The 19,674-nt window shown below is 46.8% G+C and overlaps 1 protein-coding gene and 1 long non-coding RNA gene across 2 annotated transcripts; both read left to right on the top strand.

The window, feature by feature from the left end:
• The first annotated feature begins 938 nt into the window (after positions 1-938).
• Positions 939-14,722, top strand: LOC141257924 (uncharacterized). The gene is made up of 3 exons (XR_012318127.1): positions 939-1,073; positions 13,809-13,910; positions 14,641-14,722. It is a non-coding gene; the product is annotated as an uncharacterized lncRNA (long non-coding RNA).
• A 378-nt stretch (positions 14,723-15,100) lies between these two features.
• LOC141257825 (microtubule-associated serine/threonine-protein kinase 3-like) lies at positions 15,101-19,059 on the top strand. The gene is made up of 11 exons (XM_073672840.1): positions 15,101-15,263; positions 15,725-15,863; positions 15,964-16,096; positions 16,247-16,412; positions 16,561-16,659; positions 16,912-17,034; positions 17,184-17,293; positions 17,382-17,581; positions 17,886-17,974; positions 18,591-18,680; positions 18,906-19,059. Exons 1-11 carry the CDS (start codon positions 15,101-15,103, stop codon positions 19,043-19,045), a joined length of 1,452 nt encoding a protein of 483 aa, XP_073528941.1. The 3' UTR covers positions 19,046-19,059.
• Positions 19,060-19,674: the final 615 nt, after the last annotated feature.

Here is a 19,674-nt window from a genome sequence, read left to right as displayed (position 1 = left end):
GTCACACACAGAGTTTCTCAAAGAAGCGGTGATGTTGTGTGCGACATGCTGGTGGAGTGCAGGCACACCTTTCTTTGAGAAGTAGTGCCGACTGGGCATCTGGTACTGGGGCACTGTGACGGGACATAAGGTCTCGAAAATCCTCTGTGTCCACCAGGCGGAAGGCAGCATTTATGTAGCCAAGAGCTTGCAGATGGTGAAATTCAACCTCTTAGCTTTCTCATGGCTAGGAGGAAATGGTCTTTTACTTGTCCATGTGAAGCCCAGCTGTGCTTGGCATCACAGACCCAGAAGGGTGTATTGAAGGACTCCTCCACAAGAGGCCCCCATAACCATTCACAAATCTGCACCTTCCACCTCAGACCACCAGAGGGAGCTCCTTAGGGAGATATATAAGGGAAGGTGGGGCCAGGCAGCCGTTAGTCTGTCAGAGTCTGGTTTAGCAGTGAGTCCAGTGCAGTCTGAGACGTGTTACCTCAGAGGACAAAAGCCTGTTCCAGCTCCTGCATTCTACCCTGCAGTGGAGCTTATCCAGATCAAGACTCGGTGTAGCTCAGTGAGGTGAGCTGTAGGTGTGCCGGCGCCATAAGATCGGTGAACCGCGGCACGCTGCCGTTTGTGTGAGTAGCCTATCGAGGGCTCGAGTAGGCCGAAGGCAAAGGAGTAGAGAGTTAGTTCATAGGGGAGCAGAGGAGCTTAGCTGGCTCACCCCGAGAAGAAGAATTTACCGGACACCGGGTCCGAAGCTTGCCGGGAACTCCACGACCCAGCAAGATAAACCGGAATCCCTGGAGAACTACAGGTCCCAGGATCGCTAAAGTGCTGATACGTACCAGAGCCAGGAGACACATAGGCCCCGTAGGTCGGGAGCGTGCACTCCAAGAGAAGGCCCTACCACAAGGTCAGCCAGCGCAGGACAGAGACAAAGTTAGGCCTAGCTCCAGGCAGGTCAGAAACTTATTATGCAGAAGCCAGAACCAGGAGGCCCAAAACCTGCTCATTGGGGAGGATCTGGACATACACCCTTCACCCTACAGTGCTCCGGGGAGTGCCTGAAATTCCACCAGTAAAAGGTACTGAAGTGACTATCGTGTCCGTCCTTGTTCTCGCTCTGGCCCAGAGTAGTCTCTATATCCTGCATCCCCGTTCCTATACTGCCCTGAGGCCCAGCTCTAACTGTGGAGAGCTATACCATCAAGCTGCCTTATCATCAGCCTCAGTAGACTGCGCAGCGCTGGTGATCCTCACCAGAAACCACAGGTGGCGTCACGAACTCTTTCTTTTATAAACTTTACAAATATCAACCCCTTTTAAGGAGAGACCCCAGGGTACGGGCCCGGGAGCCGACCACCGCGACATCCCTAAAGGCCAGGCCAAAGGCCCGGGTACCGAGTTATCCCCATTCCCCTGGGTGCCACATCCACATCTGAGGGACCGAGGGCTGGCTGTTGTGCTTAGACGGGGTTGAGAAGGGTGTCCCCGGCAAACTGCCGGTCTGTGAGGAAGATGCAGGCGGACATGTTAGGTTGCCTTGATCCAAAGGTGGTGCTATCAATGTCGGAGAGCGCTCAACACCAGCTGGTGTTTCCACCTCCAAATAAAATGATGACCTGACAATCACACTGGCTGTTGCGGGTAAAGAGGTGGCCGGTCTGCGTCCCAAAACAGGTGTGACTGCTCTCCCCCCAGTCACAGAGGATGAAGAGGCTGAGGGTGCACAAGATGTGGCTGATGGTGGTTGGCCCAGCCGGCTAGGCCGCATTGTAGCACAGTGAGCTTCCCACTGCAACTTATGCTTCATATCCATGTGCCGGTTCATGTATGAAGTACTCAAACTATGTATTTTTTGGCCTCTACTTAGCTTTTTCGGACAAATGTTACAGATAACACGAGTTGGGTCATTCTTATCGATCTGAAAAAATGCCCAAGCTATGCAAGGCTTAGCACCCATGCGACCTGAAGAGCCACTACGACTTGTGGTCAGAGGCAGAGTTGTGTTTGAGGATGCAGTTGTTGACGTGCTTCCAGTACTACGTCTCTGTCCAGGAAGGCGCAACCTGACCTCGTCGTCACTAGTATCCTCCTCCACCTCCTCTGCTGACCTCATCGACTGGCTGACTGTGGGTTGACAGTAAGTGGGATCTCCAACCTCGTCATCATCACCCTGTGTGTTATCACACCAGTCGTCCTCAGAGTCAACCTCTTCCTGCCCTGACAAAAATCTCAAGTTGTCGTTCCAATCAGGTATTTGAGTCTCATCATCGCCTTCCTCATTCTCTCCACCAACAGGAGATACAGTTTGGGAACGAGGGTCTACATTATGGTTGAGGTGGAGGAGAGCCCACTTGAAGGAGCACTTGATATCCGTTGAAGCAACTGTTTTTGTGCCTCATCTGGAATTTGTAGCGATTGGCGTGGCCGTAAGAAAGGGATCTTATCACATTGTCCACTAAAAGAAGTAGACATTTTAGTTTGGCTGGAAGATGGTCTTTCTTCTGCAGATGTTACTGTTGCTTTAACACCTACCCCACGGACACAACCTTTTTTTCCCTTCCCAACACACCTATTCCCCTTTCCACCATCAGCAGGCCTTTTTCCACTCATTTTGGTGGTTAACTAATTGACAACTCTGGAGTTGTTTGCACAAAAAACAATGGATGGGAACCGAGCAGAGCTGAGTGGCCAAACTGTTGTATTAGCCCAAAAGTATTGGCTGGGTTAGATGCAGTAAAACAATTTTATTACATACACAGGTGGTGGAGGTTAGTATAGATGGACTAATAGAACAAGTCCCATACACTGCTACAAGCCCAAATTTTTTTTCAGAGCTAGATGCAGATAAAAATTATTTTTAATTTGCAACCTGGTGGAGGTTAGAATAGATGGACTAATAGAACAAGTGCCACACACTGCTACAAGCTCAAATTTTTTTTCAGAGCTAGATGCAGATAAAAATTATTTTTAATTTGCAACCTGGTGGAGGTTAGTATAGATGGACTAATAGAACAAGTCCCACACACTGCTACAAGCCCAATTTTTTTTTCAGAGCTAGATGCAGCTAAAAATTATTTTTAATTTGCAAACTGGTGGAGGTTAGTATAGATGGACTAATAGAATGATGCTATGCCCAAAAGGTTTTACTTGGCTAGGTGCAGTAAAAAAATTTGTATTCTATACACAGGTGGTATAGCTTGCAACACAGATAGGCTACTCCACTGACTAACACACACTGCAAGAGCCCAAAAAGGATTTGCTTAGCTAGATTTAGCTAAATGCTGTGAAAAAAACTTGCACAGCACTGGCACAGACCTACCTAGCAAAAAGTCCTAGGAAATGCTGTAACCTAGTCCTCAAAAGGACTGCAATCACAACTATCCCCTACTCCCAAGCTATCTGTAGATTTGTGCGAAAATTGGCTTGAAATGAACACTCAAAGTATAGCGCACACAGCAACAGCGGTGCCATCTAACACGCAGCTGCAGCAGTGAGAAAATGGTGGCTACGTGGAAAATGGCTGGGTCTTATAGGGCAAGGACATGTGACATACACTGCCAATGACACATGCCTTTGCTTGTGTGAAAAAAGCAGTTCGCTCCGTGTGTGCGCTGCTGATAGGCTGACAGATTGCACCTCCCCACTGTAAATGGGGGAAAGAGAAAAAAAAATGGAGATCTTCATTATTTCTGCAGAGATCCATCCCCTGCCCCTCCCCCCACCCCGCTGTACACTCAAACTGCGTATTAACATTAATTTTCAGCATTACTGAGAAAAAATCCAGTTATGATTTTGGTGCATGAACAGTTATGGAACATAACCTCGAACAGCCGGATTTTTTTCAAATTGTTCGTGTTCGCCGAACGGCTCGAACATCGCCCAAAACAGCTCGAATTTGAGATAGGCAAACAGTTCGAGTCGAACACCGCTCATCTCTAGTGATAATATTAATATATTATAATAAATGTAATTAATATGTTGATATGAATATTGAGCAGAATTCATATCTGTCTATTGGTTCGTTCTCCGCAACAGTCATGGTCTCTCATGTGATCTCTTTGGAAAATTAATTGCCCACCCTTGCCTTAGATAGTAATAATGCCCCCTGTGTGCCGATACTGAATAATAATGCCCCCATCTATGCCTGATAATAATAGTGCACATGGGGTTTCTTACAATAATAATATTGCAGCTCATGGTATGCAAGGGGCTTAGATTAATATGGGGTCTACTAGTAGATACATAGGGGGAGAGGGTTAATAAGAGGCTTTAATACAGAGCCCAGACAGGCTGTACTATAACAGCAGGTGAAAGGGGGAGGTAAGAGGAGGAGCAGGCATTCTGATGCTTAGGCTTGAAGGGGAATAGAGCCTGTAATAACACAGCGGGGCAGGCGGAGGGTTGTGTTTATTAGGAGCTTAGACCCGGCTGCTGCATTCAATGACACTTTACATAAAAATGTGTTCCAGCGATGAGACCGGAGGGGGCGTCAGTGCGCATTGGGAGGCACGCGGCGCTCCAGCGAGAGGTTTCCTCCCCATACAGATACCAGAAGGTCCATGCTTGAAACGCACAGTGGGCTCCAATAGGGGGCGCTGTTTTATGGATCTCATCAAGTATTTATCACATCATAGGTCCAGATTGGTTCCCATAATGGCTAGGCAACAAGACAACAGGGAATATAGGTGTATAGATATATTATAAATATAGAGGATGTATTAATATAGTGTAAATGTACCAGATATAATCGATGCACACACAAAGGAGAATCATTTAACCCTGAATCAATATTCAGTGCAGCCAAGATTAAAAGTATAGATAAAGAAAAGAAGTCCGTCCAAATGGCCGACTATGCCGTATAGAAGAGCGCAGCCACAATTGGCCTACACACTGTATGGTGATAGTCTATGTAATAGGGCCATACTGAATAGTGATCACACTATAACAATAGGCCATTCGATAATAAAATCCATCTAGTCTCTCGTTGAATGATTTTCTTATCCCAGTCGACCAACCTCGCTGGTAAAGGGACCACGTGTATAACGTATGCCCATATAGACGGCTTGGGAGGGAGAGCTGATCCTTCTGACAGATTCACTTTAAAGTTATAAGGAGACGCAGAGGGGCACTATTATTATTATAAGGAGACCCAGAGGGGCACTATTATTATTATAAGGAGACCCAGAGGAGCACTATTATTATTATAAGGAGACCCAGAGGGGCACTATTATTATTATAAGGAGACCCAGAGGGGCACTATTATTATTATAAGGAGTCCCAGAGGGGCACTATTATTATTATAAGGAGACCCAGAGGAGCACTATTATTATTATAAGGAGACCCAGAGGGGCACTATTATTATTATAAGGAGACCCAGAGGGGCACTATTATTATTATAAGGAGACCCAGAGGGGCACTATTATTATTATAAGGAGACCCAGAGGAGCACTATTATTATTATAAGGAGACCCAGAGGAGCACTATTATTATTATAAGGAGACCCAGAGGGGCACTATTATTATTATAAGGAGTCCCAGAGGGGCACTATTATTATTATAAGGAGTCCCAGAGGGGCACTATTATTATTATAGGGAGAACCAGAGGGGCACTATTATTATTATAAGGAGACCCAGAGGGGCACTATTATTATTATAAGGAGACCCAGAGGGGCACTATTATTATTATAGGGAGACCCAGAGTGGCACTATTATTATTATAAAGAGACCCAGAGGGGCACTATTATTATTATAAGGAGACCCAGAGGGGCACTATTATTATTATAGGGAGAACCAGAGGGGCACTATTATTATTATAAGGAGACCCAGAGGGGCACTATTATTATTATAAGGAGACCCAGAGGGGCACTATTATTATTATAGGGAGACCCAGAGTGGCACTATTATTATTATAAAGAGACCCAGAGGGGCACTATTATTATTATAAGGAGACCCAGAGGGGCACTATTATTATTATAAGGAGACCCAGAGGGGCACTAATATTATTATAAGGAGACCCAGAGGGGAACTATTAATGTGATAAAGAGACCTAAATGATCATCCTAATAAATTGGTATCACGGGGAGTAGTAAATTTAGATTTTCTCCAATGGTAGGCAGGGTCATATTTGTAATAGAGACCCTCATCGTTGAAAGTGGGTGTGGGAGAGTAACATGGGCCTGTGTGCGTCCTATGCCAGAGCTGGGCGCAGCCCCTAGTCCGGCCCTGTTCCCTCAGTAAAGATACTTCTTTTAGCCCCTAACACGGTACAAAGATATACATTGTCTTTTAGCCCCGGAATATGACTTTCTTATTGATACAAAACACTGTAATTTTTATTGTGTGGAACAGATATAAATAATTTATGTAACAACATAATAATACTCTAACTGCTCAGAAGAGTAAAGCGTCCATAGCTCTATCATCCATGTCTGCATATGGTACCGATGCTCAGCCTATATTGTTGCCTCCTTAAGGGATGCTAGGCAACTTCCTTATAAGGTAAGCTGCCCCTTTAAGAGTAGAACACAAGATTCCATTATGACATCACAATTAACCATCACTACTTCTACAAGTGATTACACTCTAGTTGTCACTTTGACTTTCCGGTGTCATTGTTGTCGGTGTGATAAGCCATATAGCTAGTCATATACAGACTGCGCTTGGATTTACTGGAAATGTCTGGAATTCCTCCAGACAGACTTCAGGTGTTAGCACTACTCCAGGGGATTCTTACCACCTATGACCCTGACTTTGTGCTACCACTACCCGATGGCGTCCTCAGCTTCACTTACCGGCTGGTAATGGAGCTTGTGAGAGATTGCCTGACCAAATACAAACGAGGTCATATAAGCTCAGAATATCTTGAGCATTTACAGAAGAACATATGGACATTAGTACAACAGGTAAATAGCGGACAATCTGCAGAAATCATATAGTAATAATGGAAAATAATAATGGAATATAAGTTTAACCTGTACCAAATACCCAGATAAGAATAGCCGGGGAGCAGTAATAGGGCATACAGGCTACATGACAAGGGAGAGGGTGATATCTACAGGGTTATTGGGAGGGTTGTGGAGGTAGGGGGGAATTGGATTGGTTAACCAATTATGGACCACAGAGTTTTCAGTTGTTATGCCTTCATTTTTTCCTCACTTTCTTTCAAGAGCCATAAATTAGTTATTTTTCCATTGACATAGACATGTGAGGGCTTGATTCTTTTGCAGGACAAGTTGTAGCTTTCAGTGGCTCCATTCTATTTACCATACATTGTACTGAAACAAGGGAAAAAAATTCCAAGTGAGATGCAATGGTTCTTTGTGTCGCTATATTCAGGGACCCATAACATTTTAGTTTTCTGTCGATTGGGATGAGTGAAGATTTGAGTTTTGCAGTGAACTTTGTGTACATAGAGTGTCATAGAATCATAGATTCTATGGGTGTTTTGGTTGTTTATTATTAATGTTTTTAAGTGAAATGAGAAGACAAAAAAAAAACACAAATCCAATTTTTTTTCCTCTTTTCGGTGTTTATTGATCGTATTAATTAATTCCCTATCTTAAAAGATCAGACTTTAACAACCGCATCAATATCAAATATGATCATTAATTTTTTCCTTTCTTTATTTTAAATGGTGAAAAGAGGAGTGATTTGAACTTTTATATTTTTAACATTTTTTTAAATCTTTTCTTCTTTATTTTTAATTTTTTTTTTTCGTTCCCTTAGGGGACTTAATCCTGCAAATCGCTCATACTATATATTGCAATACTACAGTATTGCGCTATATAGTGAAAATCTTGATCTCCTCTGGAGCTCAGCCTATAGCTAAGCTTCACAAGGAGGACCGTGGTTTCAGCAACGGAGGTCTTCAGCAGACCCCTGGTTGTCCTAGAAATGCATTAGACCCCTGTGATCGCCTTGTGGAGGGCCGATGAAAGCAAGAGTGCTCAGGCATCGGTGCATGCACAATTGAAATGATACTGTCACAGACTGACAGCTTTATTTAAATGGTTACCAGAAGAATTCTGCGTTGTCCCCGGTTTTTAGGGACAGATGCTGGCTATTTCATATACGCATGTTTGGGGAGCTCAGCTCCTGAGCCCCCTCCACATGTGAGGACCCTTCCAGGATGTTAATAACCCGTACATTTGCGGGAAGGAGTTGAGGAGCTGGGTTACAGGGGGACAATAAAAGGAAGAAGGTAGGAGTTTCACGTTCCAGCATCCAACCAGCCCTTATAAAGAGATGGGAGGAAAGTTTGAAGGCTGGCACTTGATAAGTAGAGGTTTTGGGACGGTCACAGCGGTGGGGGATAGGTTTGGGTCAGAGTCTTGATAAATGTGATGTCCTTTGGACGGAGGTTACTGTTGGGGGAATAGTGACTTTGGTTACATCTCAATATAATTAGTGGACTTCGGTCCTGTGAGGATAGTGGTATTAATGTGGGATATTAATGCCTTAACCCTTGTGTCGGTGTGGTGTCGGTGTGGTGCGGCTAGGGTCTAACTCTTAATTAGGTGTTGTTTTACTTCTGGTTTAAAGCCTATTAGATATCTACTGTATATAATTGTAGGGCTATCATTGTTGCAGTCACCCCGCGTTTTGAGTTGGAGTCTGCTGTGGCCATTTTACACAGGTCACAAGCAGCCATGTGTCTTATATATGACGCGCCCCCTGGGACATATTCCTTTTTGAGGGGAATACCCGGCACCGGATCAGATGGGGGGTTGTAGTCTCCGAGCGGCTGTGACCCGGTCCCGTGCCCAGGGCGTCAAGCTCAGTGTTATGTGGCAGCTTTACAGATGTTACTAAAGTTCTTTTGTGTCGACTACGCCACCCGTTGTGATGCGGTCACTGTGGCCGCCGCTGCAGCAGGGTCCGCTGAGGCTGATGGTGGATGCGCAGCTTGGTGGGATAACCCCCAACGGGAGGGGTATAGCCTCAGAGGGGACAGGCGCAGAGGATGGGGGTTGTGGTGGTGCGGTGCAGCCGGCAATGAAGACAGACTCGGGTTGTGCAGTTAAGGGTGTTTACTTACTGCTGATGTTGTACTGGTCACTCCAGCTGCTAGTGACCACCCGAGCCGTGCTGCGTCCACCAGGTCCTGGATCCGGCCAACCCCCAAACAAGTCCAGAGCGTGGCCCTGAGCTCTCCCTCTGTCCTTTCTTCAGCCGTCCCCACCAGTGATTCACCTAGGTCCAGCTCCCTCGGGCCTTCTTTTGGGACACCCTTGGCCCTGGGTTCCCTGACCCTTCATGTGGTGTGCCTTCGGGGTGAATGTGGTGGGTGACCATGACAGACACTGCCCACGGTCTCCGGTCTCTGGCTGGGGAATGTCTTTGCCCCCACCAGCTTGGGTTCCGGTACCCTCTTGCTGACTCCTCACCCGGTGCTCTAATTTGGGTTCTTGGGTCCCTTCAGTCTTCCCCCTCTGGGTCTTTCTCTGCTCCACTCTCTCTCTCTCCAGGGCTGCTGTTTCCTTCTCTCTCCTCTCCAACTGACTTGTTCTCAGCGTCTGACCCTGATCTAAGTTGGTGCCCTCCTTATATATCCCTCTATGTGTGAGCTCAGGTGACCAGCACCCAATGAGCTCCTATCACTACCCAGACTGCTCCCCCTATCTGCCCCTACACTACATGGGATGTACCACCCCCCTCCCACTCCAGCCAGGAACAGGCTCGGTTGTACCTGCACATTTCTAAGTGGGAGTACCGTCGGCCTGCTCCTCTGGAATGGGATGTATGTAGTGCATGCAGTCTATCTGAGCTCAGTTCCACACTCCTTCCTTACCCGGGAGTGGAATATCACACCTCTGGGTTGAGGTGCAATACCCCTGTAGCAGCCGAATCCTCAGGGTGCTACATTCCCCCCTGGTAAATCACAGCACGTCCTCGGGCTGTAAGACATAAAACACCAAAACATACAAAATTTTTATATGAACATATAAAACATATAAACATTATATATATATAAAACTTTTTATATAAACATTCTCGTAGACTTCTCTTGTCTCTGGTTCCTCCTCCGGACACTGTGCAACGTGTGTCCGGGAAAAGTGCGACAGTCTCTTAGAAAAATCTGGTTTTCTTATAAAACCGGTAGGGGGCGCTTTAGGACGCGCAACTATATACAGGGGAAGTTGAAAGTTGGCCGCTCTCAGTCCTCGGCCAGGTAGAGGGTAGGGAATGGCTGCTCACAGTCCTCAGCCTGTAGGATGAAGGGGTTAACGGGTAAACAGTTCCCTGGTCCCAACGGGGACTATTTTAGCAGCAGCAACTGTTCCAGTTTCAGTTCCTTTATACCCCGATTGGGTAACTATTTACATCACTTCTCGGCCGCACTCAACGGCGTCTTCCTCCTGCTCTTTCTTGATATGATGTTTCTTCAGACCCGTCCGGGTCCTCTGGCTCCTCCTCTCCGTACCGCAACTCCTCCTCCGTCAAGCGGTGTACGTGGAGGGCGTAAGGTCCTTTGGCACACTTGTGCCGGGTGAAAGTGACCTCGTCTCCGACGTAGAGGTCACGGCCTTTGTGACCTTCCGGCAGGTGGGACTCGACGTCTCTGCGGGTCACAAAAACGTCACCGCGGTTGTTACGGTCCCGAATAAAGCCCCACCCATGCTGCGGGTTGAACTTTATCACTGTCCCGATGGTGCGGGGACAATGCGCTGCACGGGGGTTCCTCCTAGTCCGGCTCTTCTGCTCCGCGCTCTGGATTTGGGCCTGTTGTTCTCTGACCCGCCTCTCCTCCCGTTCTCTCTTAAACTCTGCCAGCTGTTGACGGCAACACTCTGTACGTTCAGCTGCGGCTGCCCGAGTTTCTCCGGTGAACCCCATCAAATCTTCTCCCGTGGGGTCCCACACGAATTGGGCTTCTGCTAGAGGAGGCGAGACCCGAGCCACGGGCTTCGGAGCCGGGATTAGGGGCTCACACAAGGGCCCTAGTCTTTGCTGCCGCTCCAGCTCAGGGTACCCTTCGGGCCAGATGAAGGGCCGCCCGTCCGGCCATGTGAGCTGGCCGAAGAGGTCCTCCCCCAGGTGTGGCACCCTAGGTATTGCGGGCGCGGGCGCGGTGGTGGTGGCGCCCGGGTTGCCCAGGCCTTGCGGCCAGGCCTGGGGCACCTGGAAGGTGAAGGGCACCGTTAGGACGGCGGCGCCCTGGGCTACCTGGCCTTGCGGCCAGGCCGGAGGCTCCGCGGAGGTAGGGGGCGCTGTTGGTGGTGCGGCGCCCGGGGGTACTAGGCCTTGCGACCAGGCTGGTGGTAATTCCTGCTTTGTCACGCTCCGGGTCGGTGCGTGTGACGTCACAGGGGTCGCGGCGGCGGCTTCCGGTCGGGGCCTAGTCCATGGCGGTGACCTGGCGGCTACGGGCACAGCAGGGGGACTTTCGGGCTCTGCGACGGGGAGCTGGGGCAGGTAAGCGGTGTCACGGCTTGGGGTATAGGCGTCCCCTTTACCTGCCTCCATGCGTTCGGCTCCCTCCTCGGCGCCGTCTCCGGCCTTGGGTCCTCCCGCGCCATCCTCAGAGGCGGTCTGCTTCCTCTTCCAGGGTAGCGTGCTCCGTTGACTGGTCTCTGCTTGCTGGGCCATCTCCCGGCTCCACTCCGCCAGTATCTCACGCTGTACCCGGGCCATCCTCCTTGCGAGGCCCTCCAGGGCAGTTTGTGCACACTCCCGGTCTCGGGGGAGCTGCGCTAGGATCTCCGCTAGACCTAGCGGGGTTGTGGACTCTAGCAGGCTCCTGACCATCGGGTCGGTGCTGCTCTGCTCGGCTTCCGGCAGGCTCCTGGCCAGCGGGCCGGTGCTGCTCTGCCCTCCTTCCTCGGTCTCTAGCAGACTCCTGGCCAGCGGGCCGGTGCTGTTCTGCTTTCTTTCCATCTCCGGGTGAGCTCCTCCGCTACTCCTTGTTAGACCTCTTGCCTCCGGGTGCGCTCGCTCCAGACTGCTCCAAGCGACACCCATCTTTTCTCTTCTCTTTCGTCTCCTCCCACTTAGAGGGCGGTCCCGGGGCAACTCGGTGACTGTCAGCTCCAGGGGGAGTTCTTTCACGCTGACAGACACCTCCAGCATCACAGTCTCTGTTGGTGGGGGCGGTTTCCACTTTTGGCGCCATTTTCTGTCCTGGCCCACGATGGGAGGTGGCCTCCTGCCCTCCTTTGGCACGCCCATAATGGCGTCCGCTGCTCTTCCAAGGCGGGAAATCTGCGGTTTTGGCGGGAAGCGTCGCCCAGTGGCGGGAAACTCTGCAGATGGCGGGAACAAGCTGGAAATGGCGGACAATCGGCGGGAAACGACTGGTGATGGAGTCCGATGGCGTGGACCCTCCGGAACCGGCAGGAGTCTTCTTTCTGAGGTAAACTTGCACTTTTCTTCAGGCACGCAGTACCCGGGTGTTGCGGGCACGTAATCCTGCCGACTACGCCAAAGTTGACGCGCCCCCTGGGACATATTCCTTTTTGAGGGGAATACCCGGCACCGGATCAGATGGGGGGTTGTAGTCTCCGAGCGGCTGTGACCCGGTCCCGTGCCCAGGGCGTCAAGCTCAGTGTTATGTGGCAGCTTTACAGATGTTACTAAAGTTCTTTTGTGTCGACTACGCCACCCGTTGTGATGCGGTCACTGTGGCCGCCGCTGCAGCAGGGTCCGCTGAGGCTGATGGTGGATGCGCAGCTTGGTGGGATAACCCCCAACGGGAGGGGTATAGCCTCAGAGGGGACAGGCGCAGAGGATGGGGGTTGTGGTGGTGCGGTGCAGCCGGCAATGAAGACAGACTCGGGTTGTGCAGTTAAGGGTGTTTACTTACTGCTGATGTTGTACTGGTCACTCCAGCTGCTAGTGACCACCCGAGCCGTGCTGCGTCCACCAGGTCCTGGATCCGGCCAACCCCCAAACAAGTCCAGAGCGTGGCCCTGAGCTCTCCCTCTGTCCTTTCTTCAGCCGTCCCCACCAGTGATTCACCTAGGTCCAGCTCCCTCGGGCCTTCTTTTGGGACACCCTTGGCCCTGGGTTCCCTGACCCTTCATGTGGTGTGCCTTCGGGGTGAATGTGGTGGGTGACCGTGACAGACACTGCCCACGGTCTCCGGTCTCTGGCTGGGGAATGTCTTTGCCCCCACCAGCTTGGGTTCCGGTACCCTCTTGCTGACTCCTCACCCGGTGCTCTAATTTGGGTTCTTGGGTCCCTTCAGTCTTCCCCCTCTGGGTCTTTCTCTGCTCCACTCTCTCTCTCTCCAGGGCTGCTGTTTCCTTCTCTCTCCTCTCCAACTGACTTGTTCTCAGCGTCTGACCCTGATCTAAGTTGGTGCCCTCCTTATATATCCCTCTATGTGTGAGCTCAGGTGACCAGCACCCAATGAGCTCCTATCACTACCCAGACTGCTCCCCCTATCTGCCCCTACACTACATGGGATGTACCACCCCCCTCCCACTCCAGCCAGGAACAGGCTCGGTTGTACCTGCACATTTCTAAGTGGGAGTACCGTCGGCCTGCTCCTCTGGAATGGGATGTATGTAGTGCATGCAGTCTATCTGAGCTCAGTTCCACACTCCTTCCTTACCCGGGAGTGGAATATCACACCTCTGGGTTGAGGTGCAATACCCCTGTAGCAGCCGAATCCTCAGGGTGCTACATATACATACATTGGGTATGGAGGGAGGACGTGGGGATTTAAAGGTTTACAAGCGACCGGATCCCTCATCAGTTGTCATGTAGTACTTGTAGTGTAGATAGCATAAGTAACATGGTGATATAAATGGCCTCCTCCGTTTTGCTTTTTCTCTCATGATTTTCCTTTCTTCTTTGTTTTCATCTCTATAGGCTGAAGAAAAATCCCAAAGTGGAGAATTGGCCTTTATTAAACAACTGGCCCAAAATGTCCTGCTTGTACTGGAGTATCCGGCCTACTCAGTGGAGCGCCTGGTAAGGATCTATCATCTTCTACATCTCATGTCCTTGTTGTCTGATCTTCTCCAGATCACCAGCCATATAGCAGAAGCTCAGGTTCATGATGGTGGAGGCCTCCCTGTCCTCTCTAGGCAGACACAGGTTTCCATCTCATGTCATTGTTCTCTGATCTTCTCCAGATCACCAGCCATATAGCAGAAGCTCAGATTTATGATGGTGGAGGCCTCCATGTCCGCTCCAGGCAGACACAGGTCTACATCTCATGTCCTTGTCTCATCTTCTCCAGATTACCAATCATATAGCAGAAGGTCAGTTTCATGATGGTGGAGGCCTCCCTGTCCTCTCCAGGCAGACACAGGTCTACATCTCATGTCCTTGTTGTCTGATCTTCTCCAGATTACCAGCCATTTAGCAGAAGGTCAGATTTATGATGGTGGAGGCCTCCATGTCCACTCCAGGCAGACACAGGGTATTTTATGGCCACCTGTCCCTGTGGCTTCATCATCTGTGAGGACAGTCTGTACTCAGTGGTGCGGAGTTTGTATTTCCGCCTGTGTCTTTGTATAAGGGGGATATCTCCTATAATATAATAGTGTCTGTGCAGGGTCCGGCTTGTATCACGTCCCCTACATCTGCTGCAGTGTAATCATCATGGACATAATATAGAAGAGAGACGTTACTGCATCTTCAGCTTTTATTCCCCTGCAGTTTCTATGTCTTAATGTCATTTCTTATTCCTTTTTAGGCCGCGATCGGATCATTGAACCTGGGGAGAAATCCTTGTAAGAGCGACTATAAACCGATCAAACTGATCAGCAGTGGAGCCTTTGGGTGAGCTTTACTTTGGTATTATATATATTTCCCAGGGCTCCTTATGACGATGTCTCTGCGTCCTTCTCATGTTATGTTCCCATGGACAAATTATGAGTTCACATCATGGTCCACATCTATCTGTCACTATTCAGGTCAGTTAGGATGTGACGTGGATGAGGACCCCCCATTGGTGATCATTTGTGGAGTGTTATTTTATGTATTTATAGACATGGTTTTCTAGTGATGGTCCCACATTAATCATTAATACAGGAGATCATTTGATGAGATCTATAGATAGATTGTTAATAAGAATTTATAGTAAATCATGTTTTTTTCTCCTCTCCAGGGCCGTCCACTTAGTTCGCCATAAAGACACAAACCAAGTCTGCGCTATGAAGAAAATGGACAAGGAGAACCTGAAAAAGCCAAAGAGGCTTGAATGGGCCTTTCTGGAGAGGGACATCTCAGCATTCGCAGATTGTCCCTTTGTGGTCTCCACGTTCTGCTCCTTTCCTACTAAACTTCATCTATGTATGGTCATGGAGTATGTACCAGGTAGGACACATCCATTGTATCTATATCCAGCCCACGTCTGCTTAATCCTAGCACCTATATATGACCACAATGTGCCCACATGGACGGTTACATGTCCTCTTTGCAATTATTATAAGTCATCTGTTACCAAGATGCCTGAAAAACCATTGATCTCTATGAAAGTCCCCCAGTATGTCCTCGCTGAGCACGGCAGCAATTTCCACTATGGGTAAAAGGAAGATTCGTCTTTTTGAAGAGTTTTTATAGATAAGAACGTTCACAGAGAAAAAAATTAGAGGCTCGTAGATGAGGCTTTGTCTCTATGTATAGGGTCTATCTGCAGTATACAGTATACGCACTACATTATACAGTATATATAGACCATCCTGTCCCAATGTCTCCGCCTTTTTCACATTCCCACTCATCATGTGTAATTTACATTGTAACAAACCCTCAGTTCTCATATTTGCTTTCTATTGTAGGAGGTGACTGTGGTACCCTTCTAAAGCACAGGGGTCCTTTACCAGTCCTCTTGGCCCGTATGTACATTGCGGAAACGGTCCTTGCTGTGGAATACCTGCACAGCTATGGTGTGGTGCACAGAGATCTGAAGCCTGAGAAGTAAGTGACCCCTCTAGCATATTAGAGGGGAAGAAAGTTAGAGTTTCTTATACAGTCTGTGGGTTATTACTTGGTGCTGACACCATCTTTTCTTTCACAGCCTCCTGATAACATCAACAGGACATATTAAGGTCACTGATTTTGGGGTTTCAAAACTCGGCCTCATGAGACCAAACTCAGACTTCTACAAGACTCCAACTAAGGACATCACCAAAGAGTTCCTTGATAAAGAGGTAGGCTTTACTTACAGGGTCTTGTACTTTACAGATCTCATCTCTTTCTCCTTCTCTGATTTATAATTTCTCTAGAAAAACATTTCCACTGATGTTATGTGTCGCAATTATATTTATTGATCATCATCTCCTTTTTCTGTTGGTTTCCAGACTGCTGGCACCCCTACTTACATGGCCCCAGAAGTTATCCTAAAGATAGGCTATGGAAGGCCTGTTGACTGGTGGTCAATAGGGATCATCCTATATAAATTTCTATTTGGATATCCACCATTTACAGGGGCTTGCAGAAGGAATATTTTACACAGTATCATCCAGGGTAAGTAAAATAATCTGAATGCTTGTGATGTCACTGTTATTTGACTTGAATAGTTCTGTAGTTTTTTCTAGCTTTGTTAAGGAATTTTTTTTTATGAAAATAAATGAAGAGGTTTTATTTCTTATAATATTTGCTTTTTATATAACAGATGATATACCTTGGAGATGTAATTACTTTCCTCCAACTAATGCTCGAGGCATCATCACTCAACTGCTCAGAAAAATTCCAGCACTGAGACTTGGAACAGGTAATATTAATAGTATTATCAATGAATTATTACAGCGTGACAAGACAAATGATGGGTTCCATGAGGATCAGCACTGAGGTTCTGTACTCTACCTACTTGTCTATTACCCATTCTTCATGCTATAATGTTCAATATATTTCCTTTATATCGGCTCTGTTACATCTTCAGTTCAGATTAACATAAATTCTACAGATATGGAGCAGTTTCTCTGACAATGACTGTATCACTTTCTTTCTTGTCTTCCTTTCCCAGGAGGCGCAAATGAGATCAAAATTCATCCATTTATGCGTGACTTAGACTTTGACAACCTTTTAAGTCAGAAGCCCCTGTTCGTTCCTGACCTAAAGTCAGATGAGGACACCCGCTACTTTATCAGTAAGTAAAATGAGACGTCATCTGCAGAAAACTGACGTGTGTCTTGTCTTTCATTTTATGTCAAAATCAGTTCCCATCATTATTAGTGATAACATGGTGACTGTCTGGGTATTATACTAATAATCTCTAATAACACTTGTATTTTTTAGCTCGAAGTAGCAGCTTCAAACATATGAATTCAGATGAGGGGGACACAAGTGAGGACAATGACTGGCCAGAAATCAAAAACTTTGCATCAACTTATCAAAGGTCTTCTAAAGTAAGTATGTGGCTAATAAAATGTATGAAACCTATAATTACAAAAAAAAATTAAATATATCTATTTTATATTTCTTTATCTGTTTTAGCTATATATCACCAATACTGGGATGATGACCAATATAGAGCCTATGTCACCTCCACAGTGTTCCCAAGAGAACAGTGATGGAGGCAATGAAGAGCCTATGTCACCTCCACAGTGTTCCCAAGAGAACAGTGATGAAGGCAATGAAGTGCCTATGTCACCTCCAGGGTGTTCCCCAGAGATCAATGAAAAACGCTCAGAAATGTGAGTAGATTATTATTATTATGAGTAACACAAATCTAAATCTAGCATCCACCACCCCATGACTACACAATCTCTGTGGGTCTTACTTGTGATAACTTCAATAACAGCTGATTGTTGCGACCAACCATTCATTTCCAACTCACTACAGGCCAATATTACTAATTAGACTCCATTCTTGCTGGTAAAATGTGGTCTTGCGCAGGATATCTCCTCTATGTTGTCCTAATTGACCTTACAGACAGGTGTTCTTCCGTTATTCTATTGTTTTTTCCTTGTAATTTACGTGTCTTTTTTCTACCAACAGGCAGAAAGAATCTTCCCCTTCCAAAACTGTTGGAGACAATCAGTGTTTTACTGCTAAAAACAGTGAGTCATCCTCGCCCTCATTGTCAGGTATGTACAGGTTTATAGGCCATCCAATTATAGCCTATGATCCAAAATTTAAATATTAAGGCTCTAAAATTACTTCCTTTATTCTTTCTGCTCCCCTGAGTATTCTATTTTTTGTTTTGTTAAAATCCCCCATACGGTTCCAGAGTTATGAGCCTTTGTAATTAGTGGTAATTTTTATTCTTTACAAAGGGGCGGTGCTCACAGGATCCTCTGGGGCGTGCCCTTAGGTTACCACGCCCACATGATAAAGACCATAATAATTAACACTAAATAAAAAGTCCCATATCTCTACAACCGTACTGTGGATTTTAGGAAAACAAATATCAGAATACTCAGGGGAGAAGCCGACATAAAATAAGAGCGAATCTTGGACACTTTTGACCTGGTGATGGGTCTTCTTTAAAGTTACAATGAAGTTTTATCCAACTGATTATATAACACCGTGGCTTGCTGAAAGTAATGTCATATTAATATGGGGACATGGTTCTTTGGGGAGACACCACCGGAACCCAGAAAAGCTACAGGTTCATATTAATCAGTTGCATAACTCTATAAAGATACAAAGCTCATCTTTTAGGAGTTTATAATCAACATTTTTTTCTGGCTTTTTGATTAGAATCTCCAGTTCAGAAGAGAAGAAAATATTTTCGAACACTGAGAAAACAACTAAAAACAGAGAAAGTTGAAGAGGGGGAAACTAGGCGAGGTAAGTGTGACGATAATCTCCATGTTGTATGACGTCAGTGAGAAGAAGTCATGTGGAGCAGATGTTATCCGTCAGTGGTGGGATTGTCACATGTATGATGGCTGACAATGATTCTGCTCCTCTGTATGATGAGATTCCTCTAACGTCATGTTACAGTGACACCACAGTAGTGTCCTCTAATATGGAGTCCCATTACTTACATCAGTTTTACATCTTTTCTCCTAGGTTCTCTCTTCCGCCGGATGATAACATCCTGCCGGCGTGGATTATCCAGGGCTGCTCGTGCTGTCAGAGAAAGCTGCATTTTTGGCTGCTGCCACCAACGCACCATTGACATCTCGAGGACAGAAAACCCCCAAATCTAGCGCTCTGAAGAAACTACAGCACATCCACCATTAATGCTGTACCTGTATGGAAGGAGTTGTACCACCTACCTGTGGCCTCCTGACCAGCAAGAGACACGTGCAAAAGTTGAAGGCTCCTCCAAGAACTTTTCTTCATCCTTCCATGCAATTTTAATTCAAAGAAATAAAAAATTAAAATTGTTTAATGTCTTTTCGCATTTAATTGATTATTACTGACTTTTATGGTATATTAATACTATACCTCATATATAGTATGTCTGAAGGGTTAGATCCCAAACTGGAGAATAGCGGTTCTATGTCTCCCATTAATCCTCTAAACTCTGGCCAAAAATGGAGGAGATGACCAGAGATTCTGTTATTCCTAAGGGTACGTACACACAGCACCTTATAGACGCCAGCATACCCACTGATTTTTTATTTTATAAGAAGACACTTAAGGAAAACATCAGTGTTTTTGTTAACTACATATAAAATAGTGAGCGGCTTCCAAACAGAAGCCACCAGCAGAATGAACCGATCACTTTCTTTAACCACTTCATAATTTTCAAAGCTGGAAGCGGATAAAAGAAGCTGAAAAAGACTGAAAAATACACAATGCACAGCAAGTTGTTTTTATATTGCAGTGCATA

This window comes from Phyllobates terribilis, unplaced genomic scaffold, assembly GCF_046119375.1.
Source record: "Phyllobates terribilis strain yellow unplaced genomic scaffold, ASM4611937v1 Scaffold_3__8_contigs__length_932513732, whole genome shotgun sequence".
In the NCBI taxonomy this organism is placed as follows: Eukaryota; Metazoa; Chordata; class Amphibia; order Anura; family Dendrobatidae; genus Phyllobates; species Phyllobates terribilis.
Note: the sequence above shows the minus strand (reverse complement) of the source record. Positions and strands in the feature narration are given on the sequence as shown.

Bases quoted from the DNA above. Each gene is read 5' to 3' on its own strand.
- LOC141257825 (XM_073672840.1), top strand. From the start codon at position 15,101: ATGAAGAAAATGGACAAGGAGAACCTGAAAAAGCCAAAGAGGCTTGAA. The intron at 15,264-15,724 runs GTAGGACACATC...TTTCTATTGTAG, and splicing joins GGTCATGGAGTATGTACCAG to GAGGTGACTGTGGTACCCTT. The intron at 16,660-16,911 runs GTAATATTAATA...TTCCTTTCCCAG, and splicing joins AGCACTGAGACTTGGAACAG to GAGGCGCAAATGAGATCAAA.